The sequence below is a fragment of the Dendrobates tinctorius genome, unplaced genomic scaffold (assembly GCF_039654945.1).
Source record: "Dendrobates tinctorius isolate UK_male_01 unplaced genomic scaffold, ASM3965494v1 ptg000005l, whole genome shotgun sequence".
In the NCBI taxonomy this organism is placed as follows: domain Eukaryota; kingdom Metazoa; phylum Chordata; class Amphibia; order Anura; family Dendrobatidae; genus Dendrobates; species Dendrobates tinctorius.
This window is the reverse complement of record NW_027361673.1, coordinates 33,119,420-33,139,779: the sequence shown is the minus strand read 5'-3', so window position 1 is coordinate 33,139,779 and position 20,360 is coordinate 33,119,420. Positions and strand designations below refer to the sequence as shown.

Sequence of the window (20,360 nt, the reverse complement as noted above, 5' to 3'; positions counted from 1 at the left end):
AGCTATGTTTTATCCCTATGCGAATCCTTGGATCTTTTTGGACCTTGAAAATCTGTTTCTGCAAGAATGGTCCCTAGACAATAAGCTAACCACATGGTTTAGTCATTCGACATGGTGGCTAAAGGTTCCAATACACATGAGAAAACGGTTGGCCTATGTTCCTCGACTTCCCCATACACATGAACCGAAGACCCCTGTGTTCCCTATGGGAGAGATGCTTCCAGACTCCTCTAGCACAGGCTGATCTCCCTGCAGAAAAAAAGTTGGAATTTCAATAGTTGGATCATTCTCCTCACCATCATCATCTGTTGGGGAGTGTCACAAGGCCCACATACACAAGCACATTGATATCATTTGGATATACCAACAATCCAGAAGGTTCAGATGACTTTAGTCTAATGTGTATGGGAGCTACAACAGATGAGGGTGCAGCAAAAGAGACACGCCTCAGTCAGAAAGGGTTTTCTAAACCAAGCAACTAAAGGGCAGGTGCAGACAAGAGTATTTTCAGTCTGGGTACGATAAGACAAACATTGGATAACACTCAGACCAATGTTAGTCTATGGGGCCAAGCACATGTCAGCTGTTTTCCTCGGACAGAGCCGGTCGGAAGAAAAGAATTGCAGTATGCCTGAGTTTTATCTGATTGCACTTGGCCATGCAAGTCAATGAGTCAATGGAAAACATCGGACTGAACTTGGGTGACATGGACTGGCACATTGGAGAAGATGAAGAAACTTTTTTCTCCATCTTCTCCTCATATGACAGGTTTGGATCACACTATGCTTGTAATAATTGCAGGCACGCGGGATGCAGTGACGAGGCGGGAGACGGGAGGAACTTTAAGGCTAAGTGCACACGTACCGGAACTCTTGCGGAAATTACCGCGAGAATTCCGGAATTCCATTCCGTGGGAAAATCGCATTTTAAATTCCCGCGATTTTCCCACGGAAAAACTAGCATTTTGCAAGCGTAATTAGCTTGCAAAATGCTAGCGTTTTCCAAGCGATCTGGAGCATCGCTTGGAGAAATGATTGACAGGTTGGTCACACTCGTCAAACATAGTGTTTGACAAGTGTGACCTACTTTTTTCTACTGAGGCCGCCTATGCAGCATCAGTAGTAAAAGATAGAATGTAAAAAGAAATAAAAAATGGTGTTATTCTTACCCTCCGACGTCCCGCGCAGCCGTTCCCAGTAATCCTTTGCGAAAATGCCCACGATGACGTCTGTTCTCGCGGGATCGCGATGTCTCGCGGTAATTCGCGATGACGTCGCGCGAATGACCGCGAGACTTCGCGATCCCGCGAGAACGGACGCCATCGCGGGCATTTTCGCAAAGGACTACTGGGAACGAGAGCGTGAAGAGAAGCGGGAAGGCTGCGCGGGACATCGTAGGGTGAGAATAACAATATTTTTTATTTTAAAATTCTATTTTTTACAGGGATATGGTACCCAAAGCCCGGAGGACAGTCTCCTCTCCTCCGGACCGTGGGTACCATCCGCAAATATTCTGCTTACTTTCCGCATGGTGTGCACAGCCACATGCGGGAATTAAGCGGAACAATGCATTCCTATGGGTGCGGGATCGCCGCGATTCCGCAAATTAATGAGCATGCTGCGGTTTTTACCGCGAAGCGATTCAGCCTCGGTAAAAACCGCAGCATTAGCACAGCATTGCGAAATCCCATAGGAATGCATGGGATGCTTATTTTTCGCGTTTTCGCGGCAAAATCGCGCGGTTAAAACCGCCGCGGAAACGCGAAAAAAACGCCACATGTGAACTCAGCCTTAGATGTATCATATATATGCCTATAGGGGCTATCTCGAGCAACGAAACAAGTTAACAGCAGTTATCCTCGCAGGGATTAACACAAGAATACAATAGTAACACAAACACGACTAACCCGGCAAAGACTGGTCACTATAGGGTTGCAGTATGGCCGACTTAGGGTCCAGAATGTTAACTACAATGTGTCACTTATCCTCTCTGACGTCTGGCAGAGCGATGGTCGATGATGCTTCGGCGTATCAGCCACTGGGTCCAGCCGATGAGGATGTGGCGGAGACTTTGGGCGTTCCTATGCCCCAGCGAAGTTGGGGCACAGCAGGCCCCTGAAGAGTTCCTGTGCGTCGCACCTCCCGGCGGAGATGGGACGTTGGCCAGAGTTCGGACGGCCTAGGCCGCAGCCGCGGGCCGGAGCCGAGCTGCGGGGGCCGCAGGCGGCAGCAGACAGGCCGCAACCGCGGGTTGGAGTGGAGCGGTGGTGGCCACGGGTGGCAGCAGATGGGCCACACCCGCGGGGTGGAGTCGGGCGTCGGCTGCCGCCGGCGGGAGCACTCTGGCCGCACCCGCGGGCTGGAGTCAGGCGGCGGCTGTCGTGGGAGCGAACGGGCCGCACCCGTGAGGTGGAGTTGGGCGTCGGCTGTCGCAGGCGGCAGCAGACAGGCCACACCCACGGGGCGGAGCCGGGCGGTGTCTCTCCATTGGACGGCTCGGTGCCGACTCCCTTCTGTTAGTGGTGAGTCTCCCTTCAGCCTCTCCCGTCGCTGCTCTGCTCTCCTTGCTCTGGTTCTGGCTCTCGCTCTGGCTCTCTGGCGCCCTTTAGCTTCCTCTCTTCTCCTCTCCTGCTGCGTCGACTGACTCCTGATGGCGTCCTCAGCCCCTTTTATAGTAGCTCCTCCCCCAATTTTTCTAGAAGTCTTTGCGGTCCGTCCCCCAATTGTGTCCCTCGGAAACAGTCTCCCTAGGAACCTTGGTGATGGCCACCTTGGCTCCGGCCCGGATAAACAGCGGGGACTCCTCCTCCTACATGCTCACACTCTGATCAGAGTGTGGTTTGTATAATCTGCCCAATTCTCTCGGATTAGAGAATATACGGTGGCCTACACCTGCGCTAAGGGCCAGTAACCTAATCACTACGAGATTAGATATCTTGTGAATGTAAAGAAATGTAATATAAAGACATTTTTAGCTTCTGCAGGACTCTACCATAGGCACCTGTCAGCTGAACGCTCATTTGTCAAGTTTCTCTCTCAACTGCCTACAGATGAACGCACAGCCATGTAATATCTATGGGAAGAGTAGAGAAAGCTGGTGGTATACTAATCTGGTAGCGGATGATCTGCCTGCTGAACAGGAGGATCAGCCAAAAAAAAAATGCCAGATTCTAATCTCCCCAAGTCTTGGGAGGCCTCCAAAGACATTAGATGGTCTGCAGATCACTCACAGTGTACTGAGTGTAAAGTGCGGAGCTTTACATTTATGGTGACCTAGTGGTAGAGTGTCCAGTTGCACACACTCCACTTACAAATGAAATATAATAGTGTTCACTCCCAGGTACAGAGATTATTGTCTAGTCCGCAGTGGTAACTTATCCAACTATTAGTCCATAGTAGCCATAGTAGTGTCATTCATAATTCCACAGACAGGAATCTTGGTGTGATCATACTACTACAAGTGGCTGTTTTTTATCTTCCAGTTCTTCCATCAATCCCTAGAGTTTGAGAGGAAACCAGCTGACATTGACATGCTGATATAAAATGTAGATGCAATCTGCTGCTACAGAAGAGCAGCCATTAAGAATCTGAATAGCCTTCGAGGCCATCAGCTAGGATTCTCATAAAGCCATCAAGAGGCTGCTCATAACTATAGGGAATTTATGGCAATTTCTTTACAGCTTTCCCCCACTCTCATATTCTGCTAATTATAGAAGAACAGATAGTGAAAATCCCTTATGTATTAGCCTAGGTACCTCCTAACTAGAAGCACTAGAGATGTCAGTATTCATTAACCTATTCATCAATCCTGTGATTTCCATAATTCCATGACTTTTCCTTACTGGTGTAACAATTTTCATGTTCCATGTTCAATGTAATATTACACAAAAGACAGAAACACAACATGGCCATATCCTGGTATCTTAGGACAATGAAATTGATTATGTCTTAGTATAACCTTTGACTCTGCCCTGTCCTTCAAACCGCACATCCTAGTTCTTTCTACCTCCTGTCGCCTCCAGCTCAAAAATATTTCCAGAATCCGTCCTTTCCTCAACCCTCAGTCTACTAAAATGCTTGTGCATGCCCTCATCATCTCCCGCCTCGACTACTGCAACATCCTTTTCTGTGGTCTCCCTGCTAACACCCTCGCACCTCTCCAGTCCATCCTTAACTCTGCCGCCCGACTAATTCATCTCTCTCCTCGCCGCTACTCCTCCTCTTCTCCCCTCTGCAAATCTCTTCACTGGCTCCCATTCCCTCAGCGTATCCAGTTCAAATTACTAATACTGACCTACAAGGTCATCTATAACCTGTCTCCCCCATATGTCTCTGAACTAATCTCCCGATACCTTCCCTCACATAATCTCCTGTCCTCCCAAGACCTCCTTCTCTCCTCCACACTTATTCGCTCCTCACCCAACTGCCTCCAAGACTTCTCCCGAATAGCCCCTATTCTCTGGAATTCTTTGCCCCAACAAGTCCGACTATCAACCACATCTTGATCCTTCAGACGGAACCTGAAAACCCACCACTTCAAGAAAGCCTACAGCCTGCAATGACCCCGCTACCTCCTTCTCTCTCACCACTACTGGTGATATCACCTCAACCAACACCGGAACTTCTGCAACCCACCAACCTACTGTCTCCTTCCCCACCATCCTGTAGCATGTAAGCCCGAAAGGGCAGGGTCCTCTCTCCCCTCTGTATCAGTCTGTCATTGTTAGTTTGTTTACTGTAAGGCTGAGTTCACACGTACCGGAACTCTTGCGGAAATTACAGCGAGAATTCCGGAATTCCATTCCGCGGGAAAATCGCATTTTAAATTCCTGCGATTTTCCCGCGGAAAAACTAGCATTTTGCAAGCGTATTTAGCTTGCAAAATGCTAGCGTTTCCCAAGCGATCTGTAGCATCGCTTGGAGAACTGATTGACAGGTTGGTCACACTCGTCAAACATAGTGTTTGACAAGTGTGACCAACTTTTTACTACTGAGGCCGCCTATGCAGCATCAGTAGTAAAAGATAAAATGTAAAAAAAAAAATGGTGTTATTCTCACCTTCCGACGTCCCGCGCATCCGTTCCCAGTAATCCTTTGCGAAAATGCCCGCGATGCCGTCCGTTCTCGCGGGATCGCGATGTCTCGCGGTAATTCGCGATGACGTCGCACGAATGACCGCAAGAACGGACGCCATCGCGGGCATTTTCGCAAAGGATTACTGGGAACGAGAGCGTGGAGAGAAGCAGGAAGGCTGCGCGGGGCGCCGGAAGGTAAGAATAACAATATTTTTTATTTTAAATTCTATTTTTTACAGGGATATGGTACCCAAAGCCCGGAGGACAGTCTCCTCTCCTCCGGACCGTGGGTACCATCCGCAAATGTTCTGCTTACTTTCCGCATGGTGTGCACAGCCTCATGCGGGAAGTAAGCGGAACAATGCATTCCTATGGGTGCGGGATCGCCGTGATTCCGCAAAATTAATGAGCATGCTGCGGTTTTTACCGCAAAGCGATTTCGCCGCGGTAAAAACCGCAGCATTAGCACAGCATTGCGGAATCCCATAGGAATGCATGGGATGCTTATTTTTCGCGTTTTCGCGGCAAAATCGAGCGGTTAAAACCGCCGCGGAAACGCGAAAAAAACGCCACGTGTGAACTCAGCCTAAGTGATATCTGTAATTTGTATGTAACCCCTTCTCATATACAGCACCATGGAATCAATGGTGCTATATAAATAAATAATAATAATAATATAACCTGATTATTTTTTTTATATAATTAACACGTAAATCCCCAATAAGTGAAGCAAACATGCAGGGTTTCTCATTTCGAATTAGTGCAGGAGTGAAGACACATTAAAAAATGTTGTTGGTTAAGAGGTCCATGGCCCTGAGAATAAATCAGATAGGTTTAGTAAACTAGATGTGATATTCCAAGATGCAATCACATTTTATTATCATGTTGACACACAACAGAAATGATAGATTATCTAAGTATGCAAGATAAGGCAGGAGGAAAAGCAAACCAAGAACTTGGGTGTTAGGCCATGTGCACACGATGCAGATTTGCAGCGTTTCCGCAGCGGATTTTACCGCGCAGAAACGTTGCATATCCGCATTGTGATGTACAGTACCTTTAAAATGAATGAAAAAAAAAAAAACCGCTGTGCAGACGCTGCGGATTTTTCCGCGCGGTTTTCCTGCGGTACAAAATCCGCAGCATGTTACTTCTTTTGTGCGGTTTTCTATCTCCCCTGTTACCAAATCCGCAGGGGGAAGACCGCAATGGAAAACCGCATGAAAACCGCGTGAAAAATGGAAGAAATCCGCAGGAAAAATGCAGGTCATTTGACCTGCGGTTTTCTTCCATTCTGCACGGCTCAAAACTCCGTCTTCACTCAGCCTAGGATGCTGGAAAGCATCCAAGACTGGATAACTTGTCACGTGGATACACCATAAATATGTAAGATGGGATAAGCTTTAATGCATTTATGGTGGCACTCTACTCCTACTAGTATCAACAGATTTTCTCACGCTGTGATAGAAGTCTATATGCAATATTACATAGTTGAAAATATTCTATGTTGAAACCATAATTGTATGAAAATTGAAAGACCAAAGACCGTAAAATCTCATCTTCCCCTCGGAGCTCTATGTGAAAGACGCCTGCCGCATTGCCTTGCATATTCGGGTGGCCTGAAGTCTTACCTTGCAGGAGAAAACAGGATTTTCAGGATCAGTAGAGGTCCCAAAAGTCAGTACTAGTAATATGCCAAAAGTTAGAGAGGACCTGTCATTTTCAATGAAAAAAAAATTACCTTTAAAATGCTGTAAGTGGGTGAGTTCTCCAGTCTCCATAACAGAATAAAAACCAAGACAGTCACTCAGTCATGTACAGTGATGGCCAAAAGTGTTAGCACCCTTGAGATTGTTCAAGAATACAAAGCATTTCTTCCAGAAAATTATTGCAATCACATATGTTTTGTTACACAGATGTATATTTCATTTCTGTGTATTGGAACAACACAAAAAAAGGCAAATTGGATATCATTTCATACAAAACTCCAAAAATGAGTAGGACAACATTTTTCCAAAATTGTGAGTAAACAACTTTGGTTCAAGCATTTGATGTTGTGACACGTGTGTGCAATATGAAAATCACACCTGAAACCAGATAAAAAGTTGAGAAGTTGACTAAATCTTTGCATCATTCCATTTTATTAGCAATCTATTAAAATTAGAAGTAGAAAAAAGTTGGTGAAGAAAATTTAAAAAACTCATGCATTTTAAATATTCTATGATACACTGGCGCTCCTAAAGGAAAAGAGGTAATGGAAGCTGCTGGTGTTAAGTCAGGTTGTGTGCTGGTCCTGACTGAGGAGTAGAAAATACTAGAATGCAAAAAAACACCTGCTCTACCAATGAATGCTGGCTTAAACTATGAGCTATGAGAGCCACCGCTAGAACAATGGTAATACATGCGTGAGAAATCACCTGTGTCAACTGTGATTATATACCAAGGGATACCTGATGAAGAAGGTCCGAGCACCTTAGAAACGCGTCGTAAAGTCTGACCCATTTGAGCGCCTGTCCCTCGGTGACGTCACCCGCAGTTAACCACGCCCATCGCACCCAATGCTGTCTCACGGCGGCGTCTCTCCGCCAAAGCATGCCGCCTTTACCCACCTAGCTGCACGGCAGCAACGCTAGCCAGGGAGGACGCTCCCTTGGCGGCTCATCTCACTGTCACCATGAGCTGTCCGTGCAGTTTTTGACAGTGGGCAATCTGTGCAAGCGCACCCTGCATCTACCAAGCGCCTTATCCTGGTTAGTAAGTAAGTCCCCTGTCTGCTCCTTGAGGCCTAGCTACAGCCGTGATTCTTCACATATATGGTATATAATCACAATTGACACAGGTGAGTTCTCAAGCATGTAATACCATTGTTCTAGCGGTCGCTCTCATAGTTTCAGCCAGCATTCATTGGTAGCGCAGGTGTTTTTTTGCGTTTTAGTATTTCTTATGCATTTTAAGCGGGGCAACTGCCCTTAATCATAGTATTTTTTACTGATGGATGGTTTGTGCTCGACTTTCCTTCTTCTTACCTTTTTGTGCTGACTCTGCCAACTGGATACGACACCCTGTTGTCAATACACACAGCACGGTTAGCAAACTATTGGCAGCGCTGGTGAGCTTTTTCTTTTTCTATTACAATCTCTGCATCATGTGTCTGTGTGTGCCACTCTAAGCATGGAGAACAGAAAGAGGAGAAAAGAACTGTCTGAGGACTTGAGAACCAAAATCAACAATCTCAACCTAACAAGTCCATCTCCAGAGCAGAAAAGGAAGGTTTGATGCTGCAGATACTTGTAAAAAAAAAAATCAAATTTATTCAAATTTATAATAAAACATACAAAAAACTATTGGACTCCACAACAGTAAACAAGAGAACAAAGCAACTTGAATTCCCTCATTTGTCCTGTGTATATTTGCAGCAGTGTCCTCAGATATTATTAATATAAGATTGGTGGGGGGCCATCACTAGGCACACCCACCAATCAGATGTTATGTAAATATTGAATGAGATTGCACTGCCAAATGCATTGGCTACTGCTAAGTCCTGCAGAACAGCTTCTATCCATGAGTATAGGAGTAGATCTGCAGTATCCTGCAGCAGCCGTTACATAGTGAACGGAGCTGCACAATGCAGCAAATCTGTGGGGGTCTCTGATATGGGACCCCCACCAATCTGATATTGATGATGCCCCTATAAGGGGGTGAAGCACCGAAGGAGCCAAGGGGGAGTTGCCTTCTTAGCTCCGTGTCCGGACCCATCGAGCAGGGCGTTAGGTTCCCCGGGGGATGCTTTAGGGGACTGGACTGAAACCAGGAACAGGAAGAGGTCAGGACTGGGAGCGGGAGAACTGCACGGGCTTACAGCAGAGCAGCACAGAGAGGAGAAGCGGGAGGACGCTGACGCAGTAGGGGAGAGGATACGGGTGCAGCGGCTGGAGACTGAGAGACCGCGGACACAGGTGGTGGGCAGTGAGTACGTTAAGCCTGTGACCGCACTGGCAGGAAGGCTGTCGACTCCCCTCCTTGAGGAGACCTCGCCCCACAGACAGACCGCATTCCTCGACAAGACGCTCCCTTGCAGAGACCGGATCATATGCTGAGACGCTCCCCTGTGATCAAGGGGCGTTCAGTAATGAGACACTGACCCGCAGAGAGAGACTGTGTGAGGCAGAGCCCCTGACCCCGGTGGGAGAACACCGCTGTCGTAGCAGAGGCAAGGACCTTGAGCACAGGGGGATAGCGCCATCCTCATACCCCTTGGGCTCCCACGTAAACCCCCCATATTACAGCTGGACTATATCAAGGACCCCAGAGACAGAGGACATCAAGCACCGCTGGTGCCTCAGTGCCAACATGGGACAAGAGTGATCCCTCCAATCAAGATCCCTGAGAACTGATAAGTCTGCCTTATAAGAGAATAACTTTTCTACTGTTTGAACCCCGTATATTTCTCCTGCTGTCGATATAACCAGATCACATTATTTTCTCTGTATTACTGTATGTTTTACCAGTATTATCCCCTGTAAATAAACCTCCCCTTTTACTGTTGGTGTGCCTGTTCCGTGGTGACATATATATCTCCTGCACGTTATTACACCCCATCCTAGTGATAGGTCATGGGAACCCTTTAAAGTAAAAGTTAAGTAGAGGTCTCGCAACACCACGAATGTGCTTTATCATGATTCTTACTGATCCTGCACCTGAATCTTTTCAGATGTCACATTGCATAATGCAGTGACCAAGAAGAAACATCTCTGAAGCAGCAGGGAGACAGTACGGTCTTTACAGCCTAAATTTGTAAAGGGTGGTAGGAAGAAGTGGGCTGCCTCAGTCAGAGGTCTAACTTGAAGCTCCTCAATCACAATGAAAAATCTGTAAAGGACATCCATGTACCATGTGCCATTTTAAATAATGGTTACTTCTGATGCGCCACAGGAGTTTTGGCCTCGTTCATCTTGGTACTAAGCTGCCATTAAGTTCTGAGGAGGCAGTAACATTCCCGGACGAAGGTCATTCAGATTTTGATGGCCAGATACCCTCCAAGTTAATATGACAAACTGTCTACGTGTTCACTTAGCTTTTCAAAAGAAGCCAGGATTGTCTGTGGTTGTCTATTCAACTAAGAAACTACCCCATAACAAAACCTGCCTATCAGCTAGAAAAATCTGAATACACTCCATAAATCATGAGTACATGATGTATTATGGATCAGTTGGGAAACAAAATTAAAAGCTTTGTAGACGCTAAAGTGCTGTTACTGCAGTGTTGGTGTACTCGCGTCCTATTCCTTATTCAGGATGACACTCCTGGGGGCAGACAACGCGCCGTTATCACGCAGTGTCGTACACCTCGTTCTCATATTTCACACTGTATTCTTTCCACTCGTCATTAATTGTAACTGGGGGTCTCAAGTTATCAGACTCAGCCATGTTTTACATAAGGTTCATTTTCTAATACCTGCAGAATTGTGACCAGCTAGCCACTCTGTAGTATTGGTGTCTCAATCAAGTCCCTGGCTGAACTTGACATTATAGAAGCAAGGTATGATGGAACATGTAGGTTTTTGATTGAAAGCTACTAATGGTGTCTAATGGTAGAAACGGTAGAAAATCAGAAATCCTCTGTGCCCTCCAGAATGACAGAATGACAACCTAATACCAATAATTGACTAATACTTTCAGAGCCGGGACAAGGTACGTTGGTGCCTTAGGCAGATGAAGCAGATGACACTCCTCTCCTTTCCCCCCTGACATGAACTCTCAGCCCTCAAGTAAAGGAATAGGTCAGACACTAAGGTAGCAGGACCCCTAAGGCACCCTTCCTCCCCCTCCAATGGGTCTGGTAACAAGCTCTGACGAGCACTTCCATTAGAATTGTTATCTGTTTCACCAAAAAATACCAGCAAAAGTAAAAAATGGTGTACTATAGAGGTGATTGAAGCTCAACAGTGACTGTGTTTTCATAGTTAGATATGGAATCATTCATTGCTTGTAGACCATTTCTACAAAACTAGGGAAAAATAGCTATATTCATTGCTGATATCCTATATTTTAAATGTCAAGCCCAATGAGAGTCATCAAAATTAATATTACTTAACTATAACACAGACTGTTTGGTTTCAATTAAGGTATGCAGCATTTGACAAATATCCCAATAAATGCTAAACAGTCCCCATTATAAAGGGATACGTATGATGGTTTTTATATCCGTCATGCAACAAATACAGTTTGCAACAAAAATGGCTGTGGTTCTGGCGCCATATTCCTGTATGCATAGTGGTTCTGGTGACATATTCATGTACTGACGGTGGTTCTGTTCTCATATTCCTGTACTGACAGTGCTTGTGGTGACATCCTCATGTAGTGATGATGGTTCTGGTGCTGTATTTATTACCAGAACCATAATCAGTACATAAATATAAAACCAAAATCACCATCAGTACATGAATGCATCACCAGAGCTATCAACAGTACATAAAAATAGCACCAGAACCATCATCAGTAAATAAATAGGTCACTAGAACCATCATCAGTACGTAAATACATCATCAGAACCACGATCAGTAGATAAATGCATCACCAGAACCACTATCAGTACATTAATGCACCACCAAAACCTTCATCAGTAAATGAATATAATCAAAAGAATCATTGTCAGTAAATAGATACAACACCAGTACCATCATCAGTACATGAATAGGTCAGCAAAACCATCATCAGTACGTGAATACAGCACCAGAATCACCATCAGTACATGAATACATCACAAAGCTTAGCATAGCAATCAATTGTAATTGTCAAGTCAGGTCAATATACATTTGTGTCTCATGAATCTGCAACTCCCAGTATGTCCTTAATAATAGTAAGTAGATGCTGGGAGTTGTTATCAGTTATTATCAGACTGATGAGGTGTAGTCAGTATCAACAAGTAAACATTTACATCCAGGTACACTGACGAGCAAAAGAGTAACAATATTTTGAACTTTTGACTTTCATGCGCCATATCTCACCATCCACTACTGCTTTGAATGTGAGACTAACATCATCTTGGCTATCTCATACATAAATTTGACTTGCAACTATTTAGCATATGACTAGTTTTGCAAATTCTTGTCATGTCACTTCATTGTTACGATTTTGCTCCTAAAAATCAAAATTTACAGTTTTATTATTTTGTTACGATTTTGTAAATCCTCTTTTGGATTTCAACACTGCCTAAATCCTTTTGGTCATGCTCTCAATCAGATTCAAGCATGTCTCGACCGAAAATGGATTCCAGGTCTCTTCTACACGCTCCCAAAGTTGAAACACAGAAAAACATAGCATAACAAATGTACAAAAATACTCTGCTGTAAAAAAGTAACAGTAAACAGCAAGTGCTAGTAAAAAGAGGATAAGAAAACAGGGTATTTGGTTGATACGTTTTTTGCAAAAAATGCATACTAAGCTGCTCTACTAAAGTCAAGGTATACCCATATCAGAGCAGTCCCTAACCGATGTATTTAAAACCTGACCATGTGTATGGTACCTATATGAGAAGGATTCAGAAAGGTAATGTCCGATGTGGACATGCTGTGGATGATGGCTTATATGTACATGGCCCACAAGGGAAGGGTGGAGACGCTCCCAAAGTTGGTTGATACTGGTCGATTAACTTGGGTATGTATACAGTTTTTTCTTCAACTCTACCCACAAGTGTTCGATTGGGTTGAGGTCTGTGGCCTGAGGGGGCCAATCCAGCATCTCTACGTTATTGTCATTGAACCATTTCTTTGCCAATCTCGACAAATGCTTCTTGTCATTGTCCTGCTGAAACACTATGCCGTCCGTTTCATACTCATAGTACTCAAGTGTACGAAGTAACGCATCTTGCAGGATACTCACATATAGCTCAGCATTGAGATCACCATCAGCCCTAGTCAAATATCCAATGTCTTTGGCTGTGAAACAACCCCATATCACTAAGGCTAGGTTCACATTGCGTTAGGGCATCCGTTTAACGGATCCGTCAGCACATTGCCCCCAAACGCAATGTGAACCCAGCCTAAGCTTCCTGCACTGAACTTGACAGTTCCTCTGATTTCTCAATCCGTTAGACCCTTTTTACCGTTTCTTCCAGACCCGTTTTCACCCATCAGAGCCTAGTCTATTGACTTTCATGTCATCACTCAAAATCACCCAGGCATTGGCTTCTTGTTTCAAACAAGAAGCCAATGCCCATAGAAGGGCGGAAAAGTAACGTGGAATATCGCAATTGCAGGGCATAGGTGAGGGACAACTACTAGACACCACGGGTCACTGTGACGCTAATGGGAGGTCACAGCTGTGATAAGAAAGACCGGAGGCAGAGTTTTGTTCCAGGCACCGTACGCCCCAGAGCCTGGAAGAGCTCATTACCATAAACGATTAAAAGATGATTTCTGCCCAACGAGACTGCAGATATGCGGCATACACGTAGGACTATTTTAAGCATTCTAGAATCTGTTTGCCAAAAGTAATAGGTTAGGAATGTCCAAGACACATTCCCATTAAGCACTGCGGTGCTGGCATCACAGCCTGCTTGGACACAGTGTGCACCTGACCTGCATAGATGGGTAGACCTGCCCCTTAGACACCAGTCACGTGCACACATGGTGTATCAATGCTGTGTGCTTCTGTACGGATCCTGTCAGGCTATGCGCTCATTGCTCCCCGCCTGAAAAAAACTGAAAGAAGCTTGTCGCTGCTTAACGCTAAATCCTGAGTGGTGCTGGTACATAGCCAGGAGGACCTTGGTGCGTGAATATAATCTGAGGGCCGGGGAAGTGGGGTTCAGGAGGGAGGAGGGGGGGGGGGGAGGAGGAAAATATTTAAAACAGGCAATCCCTGCATGTGTTCAGGCTGTCTAGAAGCCGCAAATCATGCAGCTACGGAGACACAAACGTAATCTACAAGCACGCTCAAAATACTCAGAGAACACCTGAGCATGCTCAGAAAACTCGAGTAACCAGAACACTCGCTCATCACTAATTATAATAAGCCCTATGCATTACCAATAGTAGCTAATCAACAAACTTAATTTTGCTCAATTTTTAGCAATACAATTAATACTGAGCGGAATTAAGTTCAGCCTATTGATTCGACCCTCCACAATAGGACCAACTTCTTAGGTGGCACCTTGGAAAAATTAATTGGCCATCCCTATCCTATATGTTAAAACATTCCGGTTGTACATATAGTGGATAAGTGTATGTGAAACACTCAAGGTATCTCCAGATCACTTACAGTTTTTCTTCCTCTTTTGCCTTCTTGTCTAACACAAGATAAACTGTTCCAAAGCTTCCTCTGCCGAGCCGGTGCTGTATCAAATATCTCTTTGCAATTAAGGTATCTGTACAGGCTGAGAGGGTCCGAGCATCCGTTCTGCCCTGAGATTCCTTGTAGTTTGGCATTACAGCAAATGTAATAAACCGATCTTTTCAGAAATTTCTACGACAGAGTGCAGTCCATAGTTTTCAATGTGTGAAAAGCACTATACCCTAGGAGAGGCACAAAGAAAATACATTACCCAATGTTACAGAATGGCATGACGGCAGGTTAGAGTACAGCCCCACAGAGATACTCCACAAAATATTGGATAGATAAATAGCTTTGTATTTTTTTATTTATTTAGACCAATGAAAGAAATAGTTGAATTTTTTTCTACTCTTTATATATCTATTGGTCCTCAACAACACAAGAGCGGTTTCTCTACCCCTTCTACCCCTTCTTAGTGCAAAATATAGTACAAATAGGTAAGCAGACAATTACAACTAACTCAAGAGGAACCAATGAAGACAACTTGATATTGTTCTTCTCATAAAAGGCATGTGCCCCTACATGGTCTATAATGCCAGTATTAATTGGTCAATGTCAGACTGTGAGTGGGCACGCCCCTGAACAGTAACGCCCAGTTGTCAATTTATGTGTAAATTAATGGGAGGAATAGGAGAGGAAAAGTGCAATATGGGGGGTTTAATAATTTAATAAAAGAGACATGCTAGGAGTGGTGACAGATCCGATTTAAATATCTAGTTCCAAAGAATGAACCTATAGCAAACAAAGCATTGAGCCTCCACTCATATACAGTAACACCTACGGAGGCGATCCCCTAAATTATTAAAATAGAATTCCAGAAAAATGGTTCCACTTTTGAGGAATCAATAATGAAGTTCCTGCATCAAAGAAGCCAGGGGCGTAATTACCGCGGTTGCAGAGGTCGCAGCTGCGATAGGGCCTGCAGCGCTAAGGGGCCCGACCGCGAGTATGCACTTTGAATGTGAGCTGTGTAGTGGGCGTGTCAGGGGAGTGGCAGCCTCTGGGAGTTGCAGCCGTTCATTGGCTGTGCAGCTCCGTGCTTTGATTGGCTGCCAGGCTGCAATTGGTCTGACGCGATGGCTGTTCTGTGAGCACAGGACCTGTGATGAGGTCACAGGAGGGGAGGAGTCAGGGGGACACATGATCAGGAGCCTCCCTGTATGCAGGACTCTGCTGTGCTGGTTTTCATGGTGCTGGATGAGGGTAAGCTTATGTGTGGGGTCAGGAGGGGTTTACAGGGTGGATGTAGCAGAGCTGTGTGTGTACAAGGTGTACGGAGCAGAGCCGTGTGTGTACGAGGTGTACGGAGCGGAGCTGTGTGTGTACGAGGTGTACGGAGCAGAGCCGCGTGTGTACGAGGTGTACGGAGCAGAGCCGCGTGTGTACGAGGTGTACGGAGCAGAGCCACGTGTGTACGAGGTGTACGGAGCAGAGCCGTGTGAGTACGAAGTGTACGAAGCGGAGCCGTGCCTGTACGAGGTCTACGGAGTGGAGATGTGCATGTATTATGGCATGGGGTGGGGGCCCCATTTGAAAGTTTGCACCGGGGCCCATAACTTTGTAGTTACGCCACTGAAAGAAGCTTAGTGTAAAGACTGGTAATATGTCCTGTAATTCTTCTTCGTAAAGCATCTTTCAGTTGGAAGTAGTTTAGTGAAACGTCTTGATGCTGTGTTTTGTGGAACCTCTGATCAAGGTTCATAGAACCCCAGGGTTACTGGGAAACTTGGTGGGGGAATAATAGCAATAGGAATGAGGTAGAAAAGTGCTAGATGTGGCCTAAACGATAGAGTAGAAAAAAATTAAAGTAGATATATTCTACAATGGCTTTTCATTTATTTGCAGTAAACAATTACCCCTTTTTTCTTTACTATTAAAAACTGGAGCAAAGGAAGCTCTTTGCTTATAGTAGTGGAAGATCCAAATATGGAACCCCAACTTAATAGACTGACACATTCAGTATATAGTACTGTCTTGATACACCTTGTACCAGAATACCCCGTTAAATTTTATGTGGCCCTTATGAGTGGTACAATCACAAAATTTGGCACTCAGACTTTAAAAAGATGTGCACCTCTGCTTTAGAGGATTAGGCCTGCTCTGTAAACATCTGCACTAAAAAGTGAGAGGGGGAAGGGGATTAGGAGAAAACATACACAATCCAAATCCATGCAGATATCTCCTGACAACAACTCTTAATCACCTGCTCCCAACTCTGTACTCTCCTTCATCTCCAAACCAGGAAGCAGTAAGCTATCACTGGCAAAGGAAGAAGCAAGAAAGAGGGTTCTTAAACCTGCAGGAACTTAACAAACTCTTATACAATAAAGACAGAGCACTCCAGGAGTCCAACTAAGCAGTTTAACTCTTGCAGCAACAGAGCAAAGAATGCCAGAACTGCTAATAGGACGGTGAAGCGGTTCTGACTACCGCAGGTATACGTGTCACCGGACACTGCGATCATCTGACCCCACTCTGCCGTGGTATTCCGGTGACAGCATCGTCCATTTGTCCCATTCTAAGTAGATGTGACTTCACCCGCTCTACTCACCTCTTGAGCAGAGCAGGACTGACCCTTTAAGTGAGAGCTGCAGATTTGGATGTGATGAAGTTAAGTGAAGGGAATTTACTGGTAAAATATGTTTTATCTTACTGCAGCTGATCACTAATATATGCTTAGATTATCCAGATAATAAGCACCTCTCATTATGTTTAGATTTATTCAGTCCCCGACTAATAGCATGCTATTACAAAGTCATTAACAGGAACTTGCTTGCGGAGAGACTGGATGCAGGAGAGAAACCAGTGATTACTAACTCACAAAGGAACTTAATGTTTCAGCAGAGTTTTCTAAACTAATTTCACTTTTTTTTGCATTGTTAATAGCTGCCATAACGCATTGGAATTTACACAGATAAATCATTGCAATGTGTAACTGAACAGAAATTGGCTAAAATAACATTACGGGGGGTCGGATTTGTAAATTATAGATGCGATGAAATGACATTAATTGCACTGTACAGTGTACGCTCTCCAGCAGAGGCACAACGTTGCACTGGGAAATTCAGAAATCATTTTACAAGGAGTGAAGGAAAGGCGCAAGCTCTGTAATTACATCCTGTGGTTACAACGGTTGTTGTAAAATGAGTAATCAATGGATATGAGCACAATGGGCTATCTAATGATACAGTAGAAACAAAGGGACAGATTATTCCAAGGTTAGCAAGTAACAGCTGGCGGGATCCGCCATAATGTGCGCTTTTAGGAGATGTGACAAAATGCCGCCATGATGTCCGGTGGGCATAAGATTACTGTTACTTATTCTCTCCAGAGGTCAATGATCTCCTGGATAGAAGCATTACCAGGCCAATAGCTGGCATCGCTCCCATGGCTAGGGTCATAGACGCCAATTAGAGGTCATCAAACGGGAGAAAAATTATACTTACTGTATTTTAAATCAAATACAAATTGAAAAGAGTTAAACTAGACTGTGCAAAAGTCACTTTCTAGAAAATTGCAGGAGACAATGTAAGGTTATTGATTTGACCCCCAAAGTCTGCTTTGTGTAAGTCACCCCCTCAGACTTTCCCTTTCCTACAATACAATTAAAGGGAACCTGACCTGTAAAATAACACTAGTATAACACTAGTAATCGGCAGATAAGGGGTTAATCTGCACTTAGAGCCTCAATCCTGGAAGGAAATTAACATTATTTTCCTTGGCAGCGTTCTGCTTCCAGTCATACGGGGTGGCGCCGACACGTTATCAGTCACTAACTGACAGCCAGGCCTAATGATGAGCAAGCTGTCAGTCAGAAGTGTGCTGACAGCATCTGCTCACTATACACACAGTCGTGACTGAAACCATGCCGACGTCGCCACTAGGACTGAAAGCCAGACACTGCTGGGGGGAATAAAATTAATTTCCTCACGGTAGCGGGATTCTCAGGGCCACGTACCGGAATAGAATGTAGAATGGAAATGACAGATTTTTTTGTATTAAAGATCTGCAAAGAGATAGATAGATATGAGATAAATAGATGATAGATAGATAGATAGATAGATAGATAGATAGATAGATAGATAGATATCCTTATTTATTAGATTAATACATGTACAGTAAGCTACACACATGCAAGGCAGAAATTATATATCTCACAGATATCTATTATCTATCTATCCATCTATCTATATATCTCTTTCTCTCCCTAGCTCTCTATTTATCCATCCGTGTTTCACAGCCTGACCTAAACTCATGATATGTACCCAGACTGTGAAACAAGGTCATGTGAATCTAACATAAGAGCTTTTTCACACGCTGTGGTTTTTCAGTATTTATTTTGCACATTTTCATTTGGGGCCTATTATACTGTATGGAGCATTATACTGTATGGAGCATTAAATGGGGCCCATTATTTTGTAAGAAGCATTACATGGGGCCCATTATACTGTTATACCATAACTCTAACCACAAACCTAATCCTAACACACCCCTAACCCTAATCCCAACCGTACCATAGGAGGAGCAGCGCTATCTGCGCATGCCTAAGCAAGAATATTACAGCGCAGGCGCGAGAAAAAGAAATGAACGCTGAGGAGTCGGCGCCAAATTCAAAAGCAGGACATGACTGACGGATGTGAGGCGTCTGTGTCCGGGAGGGAAAGCCCTGCCTCCCGGTCAAACTTCAGGTATGGCTGACCAATTTTATAAACGTTTATTTCGGCTGAGGAAGGGACGCTAAATAAAAGAGCCACCTTGACAGAATGCAGCGTTAGTGCTGCACAAGGTGGCTCTTTTACTTCAAAATGCCTGGGGGGGGGGGGTGACAGGTGCCCTTTAACAAGCTCCCCCCGGTGTAGTTTTAGGCTGACCTTTCACCTTCCTCATGATCCAGGATACCCCATGAGGTGAGATTTTGCATGGTGCCCCAGATCGACGTCGATTGACAGAGATAAGCGAATTTGTTTGATTCGGTTCTGAACGCAATCGGCATCGAATATTGTTTTTGCAATATTCGTCGAACAGAGCCAAACGTCATTAGAGCCAAAGAAAGTAGAAATTACTGAATGTGTCAGGAACCGATCATCAAACATACATTCGGCACGAATATGGCACAAATATGTCAAAATCAGATTCGGGTACAAAAAATGAACAAATTCGCTTATCTCTAATTGACAGTCATTTTGCATTCCTTCCACTTTCTTACTATTGCACCAACAGTTGTCTCCTTCTCACCCAGCGTCTTACTTATGGTTTTGTAGCCCATTCCAGCTTTGTGCAGATCTTTGATCTTGTCCCTGACAGCTCTTTGGTCTTGCCCATGTTGTAGAGGTTAGAGTCTGTGGACAGGAGTCTTTTATAAAGGTGACTCTATAAGACCGCTGTCTTTAATGCAGGTAACAGGTTGATTAGGAGCGTCTAACTGGTTGGTAGGAGCCAGAACTCTTAATGGTAGGTAGGGGATCAAATACTTATTTCTCACTGCAAAATGCAATTAAATTTATATAATTTATACAATGTGATTTTCTGGATTTTATTTTTGATATTCTATGTCTCAATGTTAAAATTAACCTACCCTTAAAATTATAGGCTGCTCATGTCTGTGCAGGATCTTTTATAACTTAGCTCCAGTTTGCTGACCCTCCTGTCCTCTGTTATCAGTCAGGCTTTGGGGATGATCACTTGGATCATGACATCTGAGCACTCCTGCTCCCTAACATCACGACATACTGTATGAGCTGCACTGCTCTGACGCTTTCTGGTATGTAAGTCTTCCCCTAGGAGCACATGCTGCAGACACGAGGTCACTGCCATCTCCCTTTTCGTCTATCGTGATATTGGTGTCGCTGTTACGATATCATTATTTACCTCTTTCTTCAGTCTTCCGCACATAGTCCTCCAATGATTTCTCCGCTGTCACCGGTCTTTGTTTACACTTCAGTATCCATGGAAAC

The 20,360-nt window shown here is 44.5% G+C and overlaps 1 protein-coding gene across 2 annotated transcripts in view; it reads right to left on the bottom strand.

The window, feature by feature from the left end:
- The window catches only part of NEK11 (NIMA related kinase 11), a 450,471-nt gene extending 430,115 nt beyond the window's left edge, over window positions 1-20,356 (bottom strand). For both annotated transcript variants that reach the window (XM_073569426.1, XM_073569421.1), the window contains exons 1-2: window positions 20,275-20,356; window positions 14,335-14,588 (exon numbers count right to left, since the gene is read on the bottom strand). In XM_073569426.1, the coding sequence (XP_073425527.1) occupies window positions 14,335-14,501 (167 nt within the window). In that variant the 5' untranslated portion in view covers window positions 14,502-14,588; window positions 20,275-20,356. The remainder of the gene's footprint in view (window positions 1-14,334; window positions 14,589-20,274) is intronic.
- Between the last annotated feature and the right edge of the window lie 4 nt (window positions 20,357-20,360).